Source organism: Triturus cristatus, chromosome 6, assembly GCF_964204655.1.
Source record: "Triturus cristatus chromosome 6, aTriCri1.1, whole genome shotgun sequence".
NCBI lineage: Eukaryota > Metazoa > Chordata > Amphibia > Caudata > Salamandridae > Triturus > Triturus cristatus.
In genome coordinates this window covers 284,173,485-284,188,258 of record NC_140589.1, presented here as the reverse complement: position 1 = coordinate 284,188,258, position 14,774 = coordinate 284,173,485, and the positions used below count along the sequence as shown (strand labels likewise).

The 14,774-nt window shown below is 43.0% G+C and overlaps 1 protein-coding gene across 3 annotated transcripts in view; it reads right to left on the bottom strand.

The window, feature by feature from the left end:
• The window catches only part of SMC6 (structural maintenance of chromosomes 6), a 918,345-nt gene that overhangs the window by 241,445 nt on the left and 662,126 nt on the right, over nucleotides 1-14,774 (bottom strand). For all 3 annotated transcript variants that reach the window (XM_085610645.1, XM_085610644.1, XM_085610643.1), the window contains exons 23-24: nucleotides 9,385-9,510; nucleotides 1,759-1,864 (exon numbers count right to left, since the gene is read on the bottom strand). In XM_085610645.1, coding sequence (XP_085466771.1) covers nucleotides 1,759-1,864; nucleotides 9,385-9,510 — 232 coding nt within the window. The remainder of the gene's footprint in view (nucleotides 1-1,758; nucleotides 1,865-9,384; nucleotides 9,511-14,774) is intronic.

The following is a 14,774-nucleotide window of genomic DNA, read 5'->3' as shown; positions in this document are numbered from 1 at the left end:
CAAGGAGTATGACGGATATTTTCCTAAAACATGTTTATTTATTTCAAAGGACACCTCATTGTCATAAAATAGCATGGAGAGGGGGGATAGTGGTGCATGCTCTGTTTTTATAACATTTATTAAGGAGACAGCTTCACGATGGCCGCATACAGAATGTTATAGCTCTGTTGACTTGCATCAAGGCACTTGTCTTTGTGCTTTAAAGTGCCTTAGAATGTGTCCATAACTGTTCACTAACGCGAGCATATATTTCTAAACTTCAGACTACATGAACCAGTGTGTAGCATTTGTATAGCTCTTCAATTCCTGGCTTGCACAACACCCAGGATAATGTGCTGCCTGGCTAAACACTTATAAGGTCCCAAAGGCGAGACCTATTGGCTATGCCAATGCTTGTTGCATTTGGTTTAGGGACCACTAAGAGGCTGCCAAGGTCAAAGCATAGAGTTCATGATGAATAATAATGTTTCACTTGTTTATGTACCTGGGAACAACTAGGCTTCTGTAGGAGAGGAAAAGTACCGTATGGCTGTATATTAACATATGGGCCACCGGGTTACATAAGGTGCACTGCCTAGACAAAGGGAATTCGAGGAGCGCATAATAGACATTAATAGGCATATGAGGAGTATTGATGTTACAAGTTGGACACTGACTGGGTAAAGGGTGCTATAAAGAGCAGCATATTGGGGTATCAGCCACACGACAGCAATGACTGCCATACAATGAGGTAACTGACCATGTCATGGTTACGAATAATGTAATGATCATGACAAGCCAATGTCTCTGATTAAATGTGTTTATTTAGTACCTTCCCTACTTCAAAACCATCCAGAATTTACACTGCATGTCTTTCAAACTTCACAGGCGACCACTGGTTTCATGTCCTACCTTTTGTTCTTTCGTTCTAAGGATGTTTTGATGAACATTCGCATCAAAGTCCCATCCCTCTAGTGAAGTTTATGTTAGAAGGATTCTCTTTAGAAAGCACTTTGTGAACTGCTGTGAGAGGTTCCTTTAATCAGGTAAAATCCATGGGATTTGCGGACTGGTCACTGACGGTCATTTGATTCAATGCCATAACCAGGGACACAAAACATGCTGAAGAATTACTCTAAAGGTCAGTGAGAACTTAAAGGTGCTAGTTAAAAAATGGGAAATGGACCATACCTTTTTATAAGAAGTTTAGTGAAACAATGTTTCACAGTACGTAAATGCTCAAGCGATTGATGAAAACTGCTAATATGTCACTGTATGTTGTATTCACTTCTCCAGAATTTCTGGATTACAGGTGCTGTAAAATCTAGGAGGAATGACCGCATACACAAATACTTAAACAATATCAAGCCTTCAGAACTATACTGAAGGACTCAAGAACTTGTCTGTCTTCAAACTATTTATGTTAAAGCAAAAAACCTAAGGGAACAACAAGAAGGGATGGGCCCATCAATCTCGCGACGGCCTCGATCTAACCAGATAAAACAAACTTACTGAAAGGAAGGAATTGCTTTTTAAACTATTTTGAATTTGTAAAAAGCTCGAATTACAATTACTGGCTGCATGTTTGTTAGCAAATTTGGAGAACAGGATCTGTTGCGAGCAGATAATGGGAAATGTTGAAAAATGTTCAAACGGAAGCCCATATTTCATGCAGCATCAGTGTTGAAGTATGAAAAACAATTGTACTAAAATACAAGCAGAATGCTCCATGGAAATAACTTTAATTAAAAAATAATTTGAAAAGCCAATATGACTTACCGTTATTGAAAGAGTCTCATTCTTGTGGTCGAAATTAATTTTTCCAGAGTAAGCCCGTTGAGACAATAATGAGTCAAAGTAGATCTTGCATCTAAAAGTGAGACACCTTTCAAGTAAAGAAGAAAAGTTATATGCAAAACAAAATGAATGTCAGTTTGAGAGAGAGAGAGGCAGAGTATAGAAAACATTTACAAATATACATACAACGGTACATTTTCAAGAAAAAGAAAGGCAAGGAATAATTACTGCCTTTAAATGTTTTCTTTAACTTAAATTTTGCACCATTTATTTAGAATGGAATGGCGGGTGTAAGATGAAGGACAGGTAGAAGCAGAGTATTTTCCAGTAAAGCACTTCAACTTTATGTATGTCTTCTGTTGCATTTTGAGTGAAGCAGCATCTATTCTCGTTTAATTATGAACAAAGGCAAGAAACAACCCTTTAACTATGGAATGCTCTACACAGTGTGGCTCCTTCACCTTACAGGTTATGGAAATATTATTGCAGTCCATCTTACTGCTTCTTTTTCCCAGAGAGGCACAATAGTTCTCTTTTCCCCAGTTTGATTGTGTATTTGGCCAGGTGAATCAACAATCTGTGCTTTTTCACTAATAATCCCAATTTTGTGATACAAATACAGTGCCAGCAAACAGGGTACCTGGATCTAGTTTGGGCAATTTATTTGCTGCCAATGTATTTCTGGTCAAACAGACCACAAAGATGCAAGCTGAGAGCCAATAACTAAGTATAGTTCATTCCTTCAATTGAACTACTCTCTAAACGATGTCAGAGAATAATGAGAGCTCTGAAACTTTTATAAATTGTTTCCATAATAATGATATCATGTTTTGATGGTATTTTCACAATCCACAAAGTAAATGAAAGTGAGAAAACAAACAGCCTTTCAAGCCTCGGACAGCATGGGGATTTAACATTATGACAGCACTATGTATATAAAAAAACTATATATTACTTTTCACAAATCTTGTGTATCTTAAAATCTCTGCATAGTGGTTTGCCAATTGCAGGCTTCACAGAAAAATGATCAGCGCTATCTGGTGTGGAAAGGAAAAGCTGACGTCAGCACGCCGGGGTGGCACCTATATAGGTAGGGACCTCATCATTTCCGGCGCGGACATTGTTGAGCTGAACGACGCCACCTACCGGCGTGCAGGGGCAGTGCTCGAAAACTTTGGTATCCAGTCTGACACCTGGGGAATATTCTAAGGTAAGGAATCTGTGGCTAGAAGTCTATCAGATACTTAAACATCAGTACAGCTTTTGATAGGGTAAAAAGAGACACTTGGGGATACTAATTGCCTGATGTATGCCAGAAACCCTATTAGCCGCTATTTCTCTACTGCACATGGACACCTGGGCTAGGATGAAGAAGGGGAATGGCATCTCAGTAAATAGGAAAATATTTTCGAACAGCAGCCTTAAGCAGGGCTGCGTGCTGGCCCTATTTTTTAACCTGCATACAGCTGATCTAACATCAACCATAAAGTCAAGAACGTTCTTCACAGACTATTATTGGTAACTCACATTCCTGCTCTCCAGTACGCAGATGATACCATACCATTTGATCAAACCCTCTATTGGACTGCAACGGCCACAACTTTGCCTGCCTACAATAATGACAACAACTTAAAACTAAATGTAAAAAAAGACAAAGATGATGCACTTTGGTAAAACCAACTACAACTACCCATGGCGAATCAGAGGCGAATGGATTGCACAAACAGATCCAAGCAAATAACTAGGTGTGTGGTGGAAGAGCAAACTGGGACAAAGCTCTCAACTGCAGGCCACTTGATTCCGTTCCGGCTATTTGCAACTTATGCAACTGCACTTCAATTTAAAAGGCCCAACTGGTACATCTATTCTCAATCAAAATGTCTTCCAGCAATTACCAACGGTTCCCCCATTTAGGGGGCAAAATTGTACAACGATCTTGAAATAAACTTTTTGATTGTTGTCCGTTTTGTTTTTGGTCAACCAAAACAGCATCCCACATACCAATTTAGACTTGAATTTGGTCTGGTAAATCTTGGGTGAGGGGTAGCTGATCTCCAGTATATTAAATACTATTTAAGACTTAAAAATTCAAAGGAAGACTGGTTAAAATATTTGATTTGTAAAGAGCTTTGCGATCAGATGAAAATAAACATGCCTACCCGTATTTTGAATCTGAACAGAATTCTTAACATGTTGAAGTTGATCAGGACATGGAACAACAATACGGAGTTTAGCGTTTTTAGTACCATAACCTGAAAGGCAGCGATTAAGCTCCCCTTTACCAAGAGGATTGAGGAATTCCCTAATTTGTCCAGCGAAAATCTGCTACTACCGACAGGCAACTCCGCTTTAAATCAGAACTATATGAGAGCGAACTTGAAACCAGCCATTAGAGCAAAATACATCAGACTTCGATTTTTACGTCTGCCTTCTCTGATATCAGACTAGATGGAAATCGTAAATTCCAGGTTATGTAATTGCTGTAGAGGGTGTGGCTATTGTTCAGAATCCTTGATGCATGTCACTTGTATATATCGACATTCATTGAAACTTTGTACAGAACTCAAAACTTCTGAAGGCCCGCTTCATACGTCTGTGGCTCTGCACTATCAAGGACGCCACTGCTGTATGCTTACTGGGCGATGACACACTACTGGTCTGCAGACTAGCAAAATATATAGCCCTTGTGGTTAAGGAATAAGATAAAGGCGATGGTCTATTGCATGCTGCAGGTTATCTGGAACGGTTTCGCATTTTACAAATTCAATACAAGACTCTTGGCATTCTCAAGACTACTGTTCACTGGATCCACTCCTTAGCAGCTTTTAATGTTGTTAGAATCAATGTAGAGTTTTGCTGCTTTGCACTCAATGACGTAACATAGCTCTTTAAAGAATCTTAATATTGTCACTCAGATGCACTATGAGCTTACTCAGACAGCTGCGGATTGTGCAAAATCTGGTGGCTAGACTTTTACTCCATACCCCAAAGTACTCTTCCTCTGCTCAGCTACTCCGGGTACTTTTCTGGCTCCGAATTGAGCACTGTGTCCAATTCAAAGCACTGTGTTATGTTCGTAAATGTCGATTTAATTCTGGCCTTACCTATCTTAGGACTCTGGTATCATCTTATACACCTAGTCAGTGCTTTAATTGGGCCGGTACTGTCCGGTTCAGAATACCAGCACTTGTTTATTGTGAGAGGAAGAGTACCAGCCAAGAGAGATCTAATACTTTTAATTGGACAGTACCGGAACTTCTCAGAAACAAGCAGGTACTCTGGTACAGAGTACCTGCACTTCTATTTTTCCATTTCATGCACTGCACCTAGTCGATCCTTGCAGTCAAGTCATCTTGACCTTGCTTTGGTTCCCAGAATCAGGAGATCCCAGCAAGGAGGCGGAGCCGTCTATTTTTTTTTAGGCCCAATGCTATGGAATTCACTCCCCATGAGCATGGTGCTCCCTTCTGACTTTCCAGAAGAGGTTGAAAACATGGTTATTCTAAATGTCTTGCAATAGGAACCATCCTCCTAATGTGTATCCGGATCTGTTTTGTTAGCATAGCGCTGGGAAACACAGCTAGGGGAGCCATGCGCTGTATAAATCCGATGAACATAACTTATTGTTCAGCGTTCTATATGTAGGAGAGTAGGGTCTGCTTTCTATGTTCACCCCCACTTTTTGCTTTTGCTTCACTGGTTTTCGACTTAGATGTGGCTGTGGGCCTGCTAACCAGACCCACAGCCCAGCTGTTCTCTCTCTAAACTAATACTATGTACTTTAGGTGCATAACCCAATTGGATAGGATCACCTTATTGGCCCCTGCACAGTGTACCTTAGGTACCCAGGGCATAGGTGTACCCTAGGCCTACCAGGGGCTGCAGCATGTATTATGCCACCCCTGGCCTGGCCTTCCATTATGACACAACTGGCTGATCAGTCAGCTGGGGCAAGGTCGTGTAATCACCCCTTGCTTAGGTGTAGTATTCCTATACCTACCGTATATAGACACATGTGTACCTATCAGCCACTCCTATGGCAGGCCTTAACAATCCTGGAGGCAGAGTGCTTGGTAACATGTGAGATGGTGCTCTAGCATGAGCTGAGCCTGTCTGCAGCTTTCGGAACCATGTCCTTATAGCTGTTCTATGATATAGCCTACCATATACTCTTAAAGTGCCTTATAATCTTAAACGGTTATGGTAACTATGGTTTGGCTTTATCGAAACATATCGTGTAAGGTGTCTAACACTTTGGAATAATACCCCCATACCATTACTGGCAATGATGATATTATCCCTCCCTTCTAGAGGGAGAAGACATGTTGAAACCTACTTACCCGGTTAAAGTTAACCAGAGCCCCAGCATCACAAAATGGATGCTGCTGCCACAGACACAAGTCTGACCTCCTGCTGCTGGGAGTCCTTCCAGCGAGGGAGGCTTGGACAATAGGTTTCCTGCCTCAGGAGGTGCGAGCACCACCCTAGACAGGATTTAGTGCATTGGGGCAGGGAGGGTTGAATGAAACGAGACACTGCCTGGGGCACACAAGGTGTCCCATGCATAGTCCAGTTCAAACCGGTGCTGGGGCACTCCAGCCCCAGCTCTGGCGCGAAACTGGACAAAGGAAAGGGGGTGTAGCCACTCCCCTTCCTGGTCCCACCCATAGGAGGGACTTTGCAGGTAGCCCAGCCCACTAGCCCAGTATATTAGTAGCTAGTTGGGCCCTGCTAAATTAGATTAACCTGAATCTGCAACTTGAACAGAAACTCTGGACCTTCGACCTCAGGAAGAAGACTGAAGAAATCTCCCTTGTGGCCAAGGAGTGACCACCCTGGGCAACCAGGCACCATCCAGCGACCGCTGCTTGCTTTGCGACTGAATCCTACGAGGGACGACTGCAGAGACTGACCAGCACCGAGACTTCCAGACACCTCTGAACCAGATCCAAATCTCCAGCGAAGCTGAGACCCGTGGAGGAGACGTGGGACCGGCGACTTGGGAAAAGTGGCTAGTAACTGACTAGCGCGACTTCTGAGGCTTCCTCGAGGCTGTGCTTGGGGAATTGAGAAGCCCCACTCCCGAGCACCATCTGCAAAGAAGATCAGCTCCCCACACTTCACGTGTTCTGCGTGGGGCCCTTCTGCACCTGTGTTGCTCGACGTGTTGTCCGGTTGCTGGCCCGTTGGCTAGTAGCCTCTGCGACAACGAACCTTTGTTTTCCACTTGCTGGTCCGGCTCCTCCAGACTGGCACCCGCTCCTCTGTGAAAGAGAAGCACCCCAGACCTTCCTGGTCTGCACCAGAAGCAAGTCCTCCATCCTGCGTGGGTTCCGCTTGCCAAGGCTTGTTGGGTCCTGACTCGACTTCGACGCCGCCGACAGGAAGAGCCTTCGTGGGACAGCTCACCTCCTGGTCCTGGTCGTCCTCGACGTCTCCCGGTACCCGTGGCTGCTGCGACAAGCTTCACCTCTTCACCTGCATCTTCACGACATCGCCTGGTTCCTTCCTGGTTCCTTCCCGGCTCCTGGCTGGTGACCTAGACTCTGTCCCTTCTGCTTGCAGGTTCCTTCCTTCTCGATGCCCACCTTGGGATCCACCGGACACTCTTCACTGACTGCCTGTCAGCAACTTTCCTTCAGGCATCCATAGAAGTCCACGACGAAACCCGACGCAAGTTCACACCTATGCTCCCGCAGCCCGTGGGCTAGGTAACTTGGGTACTTCGGTGCTCACAAAGGTATTGACTATCCTAGGGTCTAGTTTCCGAGTCTCGACTTTCTAGCTATTCCAGAAGTGTCCTAAAACTGCTTAATTCTAACTGCTAGTGATTCTATCGACTTTTACGCATTACGCGTGAGTGTTTCCACTCTGCACCTGAATCCCGTGGGCCTCCCACTTCCTAACTGTTGGTAGTATAGTGTAGCCCCAGCGATTCCCTAGGCCTATCCTGTGTTCGTGACAGTGGTCCTTATACCACTTACTTAGTATATGGTTTGCGTGGCCCCTAGGGCCTAACTGTGTTACTTACCTGTGTGACTTAATGTATGCTTAAATAAGACTGTGTTGTACTTACCTCGAATCTCATAAAGACTGCTGAGGGTTTGACGAGAATAAATACATTCTATTTTTATATATATATATCTGTTGTGGTGTCCTTTCATTTGGTATTCAAGGGATTACATATGGTATAACAGCTGGCTTCACATGCCATTTAGAGTTTAGCCTAAGACTGCTCTTGTCCATGCTACCACTAGGATAGCTGGTCTATAAGGTTTACTTTACAACCAATCACCATAAGGGTTGTTTGGACTGATACAAGGTGTACACTAGAATTAGTGACATCATATATCAGGCCAACTTCTCACACTATATTTTAAAAAAATAGCACGCCGTGGAATTGCAAACCCATCTGTTAGTTCCTCTACCGCTCAACACTTTATGAATTACATACAGCTCCCATTAGAATCCTAAGACTCACACCCATATGTTCTACAGATTAGCATCTTTCTTTTCCTAGAAACTGTTTAAGAGTTGTATTGCTTAGCATTTTAGGAGGCAATTTAGCTGCTCTGAGAATGTTATGTTTGTCATTCAGATGCACCACTGTTTAGCACTTTATGGTGTTTCAAAAAATAACCTACCTAAATAAATAACTGTGGTTGAGTTGTACTGTGTATTGTTACCTGCAGGTATCCCTGTCCAGAAAAATGGGAAATTCCCAGACATGTACACCAAGAACTAACAGTTTACTGAAAGCTGAAGATGGAGCAGGCTAAGCTCCAGTGAAGATCAGAAAGTGTCAGAATAAGGTCAATGGAAGGTTAGAGCACAGCTCTTCACAGGAACTCTCTCAAACATGATGTGCAGTATACATCTGAAGTATGGTGGCCTCTAGGGGGAGTAGGAGAGCTAGCACTTCCATCTCATTAACTGAAGTTTGGGTTGCTTCAAATAAGGCGGATTTGCTACTAAAAAAAACGCAGTTGTTGAAGCCCATGGCCATTAATAATTGTTTACTGCTATTTAAGATTACTGGGGAATCCCAGATGGATGACGAGGAGTGATTCAAGCATGTGAATACATGAAAGAGCCAATGATGGAAAAGTAGAGTTTGCAGCATTTCACCAAACCAGTGTGAGTGTGATCAGTGAGACTTGTGCCTGAAATCAAGAGTGGGTCTGTGTCTCCATGTCTTAGTTTGTTGTTTAGTATCTATTTGTCTAAGTGTGTGTAAGATTGTAAGGCCCAGTGTCTTTCTTTCTTAATCCAAGTCAATATATCTGTTCCTATTGACTATCATAGCTCCATAACCAGTCTATAGCATCCATGTCACTTTATTTAATGATATCAAAGGGGAGTGAATTCAGAAGGACTTAACTTTTTCAATCAATCATTGAGAAATAGAGACAAGGATAGCACTCTCCCGAAGAGCAGTTGCCACCATGGCAACTTATGGTGAATGGTGACTATGGAGATTTAGAGCGGTATGCGTAAAGGGAAGTAATAAATAAGGGACAACTATTCTCAATTGCAAAACACAACCTTTGATCCATTCCAAAAACAGCAATAAATGTTGGCCATTTCACAGTGCCACGCATTACATACCTTCGGAACTGTTGGTATGTTTTGTATCTCTGGAACATTATTTCATCCAAAAGTTTTATGAACCTCTTAAGATTTTTTACTTTGCTTTCCACGTCCTGATATGTTTCTTTTGCTTCGTGGTACTGCCTGTGGCAAAATCATATCAGAACGAACACAGGGATAGAAACACATGGTTAAACATGGTATTAAATAGCCGATGACACCATTAAAATGATAACTTTAATATGTATCTACATTGTTTGAATAATGTCTCTGCTGTTATACAGCAATTTCATATGTGAAATCTTGGGTGTAAAGCCGTAATTGATTTTTTTTACCTTGAAACACAGAGGGCGAGTCTGCTTAATCGCTACTAGAACCGGGCTGGGAATATTGTAGCTATGATTCAGAAGCTGGAATATTGTAGCTGTAGAATTAGCTCAGTGAATTATTAAATTCTTACCTTCAGATAGCCAAACAGTTTAGTAGGCTAGATGTCTGGAAAGGAAAATTGACAACAGCTTCAACCAATGCCTTCGTAAATCGCTTAAATGTAGTGGATGAAAGATTCATATCCATCACACTAACCTCCCAGTGTGGTGGACATGTATGGTTTGTCCACAAACCTGCCTGAGAAACAGGCATCAGTAGGATTTTCTTTAATAAAAAAAATAAATAAACTCAGAATGGTAATTGTGACAATCAGCAAGCACAGCACACAGATGTCAGTACTGCAAATGAAATAAGTTAACTGCATCAGCCACCGACAGCTCTCACCGTTAGCGGTGCAGGGGGCCATAACTCTCCGCCAGTCAGTGCAGGGGATTTACCACCCTAAAAGAGGCCAATTTCCCATTTCCAGCAGTATCTCTTCCTAGTAGAATACAGCAGGAGTGTGATCACTTAATAGAGGGCCACCTGCAGCAGCCAATGATTTGTTTTTGGGTTGTGGGAGAGGGTGTCCGGAAGCCAGGGAGGTGGGAAGAACCCAAGGCGTAAGCAAGTGCCCCCCCCACCTGAGGGTGCTGGAGAGAAAATTCAAGTTTCCCACCAGAGGGGCCACCCAGCAGTCTTTCTGTCCGTCACCCATGAGGTACAGAGTAGGGGTTGGTGGATTTATCTCCTAGGGAGGCAGAATGACCCTCACACCATAACTTCCCTAGCAGTCTTTATGAACACCACCCTTGAAAGACACACTGGGAGGAGGGGGGAGGATACTCCCAATATGTTTTCCTGGCAGGGCAGAGAGCCCACTAGACTCCAGGGAATACTAATGAAGGCTGCCCATCATGGCATGGCCTGTAGCCCCACGTTATAACTGCCCCAGCAGTTTTTCTGATCTCCTCCCGCCCTACACACACACTCCCGGTGGGGAAGGAAGAAAGCCAATTAGATAGTGAGGAATATTATTATTTTTTAATAAAAACATATAATGATGGAGGGGGACCAGTCCAGGCACTGGGTGCAACCACCACCTCTACATGCCGAAAGCCAACTACACCCACATATCTTTTACTTTACTGAAAGATTTAGGGGGGGGGGGCATATTTGGGCCACACCCCAACCCTAAAGCCCCCAACAGTTGTACTGCTCTCCTGAATCCTAGAGCATCCTTATTCTCATGGCAGGTGAGGATATTTGAATTCCTTTGGTTGCCAAGTTTTTAAATATGGACTGGCAGAAAGGGGGTAAATCTCAACTTTCTCTCACTAGCCGTAGTGAATGGATATACTATACACGTTCTGGGCATGCCGGGAACCAGGGAACCATCCAACCCTCGGTATTTCTGAAGCTTAAAGACCAAGGGTAATCTAGGATGGTGTTTAAGTACATTTTCTTACCCTGAATGCCCTGCAAATGTCAAAGTATGTGTAAAAAAGGCTCGTTTTCCAATATTATTGAGTCAGAAAGGTCAGGGACCTCCAGAGAGCGCCAAAGTCTTTTCACCTTGCATTTCCAACCTACTTCAGAATGAAACACTGCCTCCCCTGTGTAGGTGGACCTAGTGCACACCATTAAAATGGTCCAAAACTGTAACGATTTAAAGACCTCATTGAAACCCCATTGACTTCACATGGTTCAGGTTTTGACTGGCTGCTGTGGCACGCGATTGGCCGCGTCACACAAGTGAGGTATTGTTTTTTTTGAGAAAAGAGTAAGAACGCTGGATGGTAGATATTTTGTGCATCGCACAGATTCTGGAACTTTCCCTCACAGAAATGTGAGAAAAATACGTGATTTAACCAAAGTTTGCAAGGAATTCCGGGTATAAAATATAGTGGGAGCCACAAAAGTCCCACTGCACTAGACACCCCAGGGTGTGTTGTATTCAGAAATATTTGGATTCAATAGGTTTTCCTGGGTAGAAGCTAAGCCTGGACCCAAATACTGTAACCATCCACATAGACAAAACGGTAAATTTTCATGGCGAAAACTTGTTGTCTCAGTGTTGCGTTTTGGGGATTTTCCTGTTGTTGCTGATAGGCCCAACCATACAAGTGGGGTACACTAGAAGTGTGGGATCAGTATAGTAGAAAAAGTGTTTTATCATCTGAATTTCTTTCCATTTTTGCCTTCCAATTGGGATCCAGTGTGCAAGAAAGAACACATTCTTTAAATCACATGATAGTGTAGGTAATCGCAAATTCAGAGTTAACCACTATTCCTAAAGTTGATTTATAGGACACATTAAAAAAAATGCATGTGTGTGTCCTTCATACCCCATTTTTCATTCATTAGATTTTACAATATGATTTGAAGCATTGCCATTACACAGAAAAATATAATTGTGAGCAGCAGCTCTGGTTACTGCGTGTTTTTGAACAAACAATTTCAGTAATGCATTGCTTTCCAGGATCCCCCCACGGTTTCACATCTGTTTCCGCCACAAACTGCAAGTATGTAGAAACAACTGAAAATAGGAAAACTTGTATACCACTTACAAAAATGTCACAATTGTGGTAAGAAAACATTTTTTTTTAAACTTTGTTTGTGAACGCTCGAAAGATGGTGATCAGTGAATAGTAAACCCTTTGTTTTCATTTTAGGAAAAATAAAATGCTTTCTTGAACAGCTCTCTTCCCCTTGCTCATAAAAGCCCCATATTTTGCTACATTTTGACTATTCTCTCAGTTCCCGCAGGAGAATCCTCAAAACCTGGCAGCAGCAGTTTCTGCATCAGGGCGGGGGAGCGTTGCCCCTCTGCCTGCTGCAGCCGCACTAAACGTTGAAAATAAAAGGGCAATTTAATTATTTAATTGCCATTTTATTTTTTATGCGACGCACCGCAGCTTCCAGCCTGCCCTCAGCCGGGAGAAATGGGTACATGTCCTTCTCTGCTGCTGATTGGCGGAGCTAGCTGGACACTCCAAAGTACATGTCAATTTGCAAGCTGTCTTATGACATCAAGCCTGACATGCCCACTTTGCAGCTCTCTACCCAGCTGTCTTGGACAGCTGGGTAGAGACCAATCACAGGCATCCAGGGCCTGAAGGAGCATCCAGCCAGCCCACTCTCCCTCATTCCTGGCGCTTCTCTCTCGCTGGTCACCAGCATGAGAGTAGAGCCAGGATTGGATAATGGCTGGAGCACTCGGAGATGAGGGACAGGAGCAAGGAGGACGTCGGACATGCAGCAATCAAGGTAAGTGACTTTCTTTTTTTCTATTCATAGCCTGCATGCACGCACCCACCCACCACCCATTTGCCTGCCCCACCAATATATCTACCTGCCAGCCGTCCCTGAAACCTGAATATCTTTAGAATCCCCAACATGTAGGCAGAAAAAGATACAAATTTGGCCTGGATACGTTTTGGTAAAAACATACTAGGGCTTAAGAGTGAAGTGGCCCAAACATCAAAAAATGGCAAAGCACTTGAGGGAGCCTCAGCAGCCTTTATATAATAGAACACGGTAGGAGATGGCTACGTTATTGCGAAAAGTATCAATAAATTATAGAGCATGGCTGGCATTTGTGGATGGTATCAGGTGTGGATCATCATCTGCCCACATCCTGTGTCGTGCTATGGAGGAAAGCTGAAAATGGTACAGTACTTAAAATGAAATATGCAGTAGAAGATATTCTGGTTTAATTGCAAAGCTGTAGCAAACATTTACAACTAGCAGTTTTCACGCCAATTCATATATCGTACTCTTCCACCTCCAAGAATGCCGAAGAAAAGGAAGCATTGTTAGCTTTGATTTAATGCAGCTACTGTCAGGGGTAAACTTCAAAGCTGCAGTGAGATTATTTGCAAAGGTAATTATAGCTCTCATTCAACAGATTTCAATCCACACAGGACAAAATTTATCACAAGAAAAAGGAATGCATCATTTATTCCAAGAGGATGATGCTGCAAAAACAGTGTCACTGTTTTCTACCTAAAGACTGCTCAATGAAGGTCCCATCAAGGTCAACAGTTTATTGATAAATACATCACTCTACACCATAGGGTCTCCTCACGTATACAAAATGGAGATGTGTACTGACAACTCATCATAAACGCTCATAACTGGCACTATTGTGTTACAGAATGCATTGAGTCTAACACGTTCTTCTATAAACATGATGTCAGAGGTGGTTTTAATATCTAAATATTACATGTATAACTATATATATATATATATATATAGCTCAGTGGCTAAAATGAGTCAACCCATCTTACCAGTTCAATAAGTTACTTACTTTCAGTGATGCTTTTTCTGGTAGGTACTCTATCTAACCACAGATTGCTCAATGTTGGACTATTCCTGAGGCACTAGACAGGACCAAGAAACTTATATTAGCAGTGCTCCTACATGCCGCTAGGTGATGCCTCGTGGTTCCTGCTAGCTCAGTACTGCCGGGCAGGGATGAAGTAGAGTCGCCTAGAAGCACCACCCTTGTGTGCTGATCTAAATTTCTTGATTTCCCTTTACATGTCCTCCATCAGTTCACCCCAACAATTGTAGGTGACAGTGTGCTGATCTCCAACTTGGGATCTTTTTAGATGGTAAATGGAGGCCACTCTGTAGAATGGGGAGGTATAAGGGCAGTGAGGAATGTGCGGGTGGATAGAGTATTCACCAGTTGAGTGTGTTACTGATGGTAAGTAACGTGTTCTTCTGATCGATATTTCCAACCACAGATTCCTAAACTTAGAAACAACATCAAACAGTACCTCCCCGGGTAGATGTTTTGTAAAGTAAATTCAGATCAAAAGGTCCTGCAGGATGGTTGGGGCGTGGGCGGCAAGATGGCCAACCCTGTGTGTGAAATTGTAGCTCCCAGCCCACCTGCATTATCCTGAGGCATTCTCTTGCCTACCGGTGCCCGAGACCACAAAAATGCCTCTAAATTAGTGGCAGATCATATTGGGACGGTGGCGAGGCCACTGCAAATGTGATTCAAGGAGTGGAAGTTGAATGAAGCA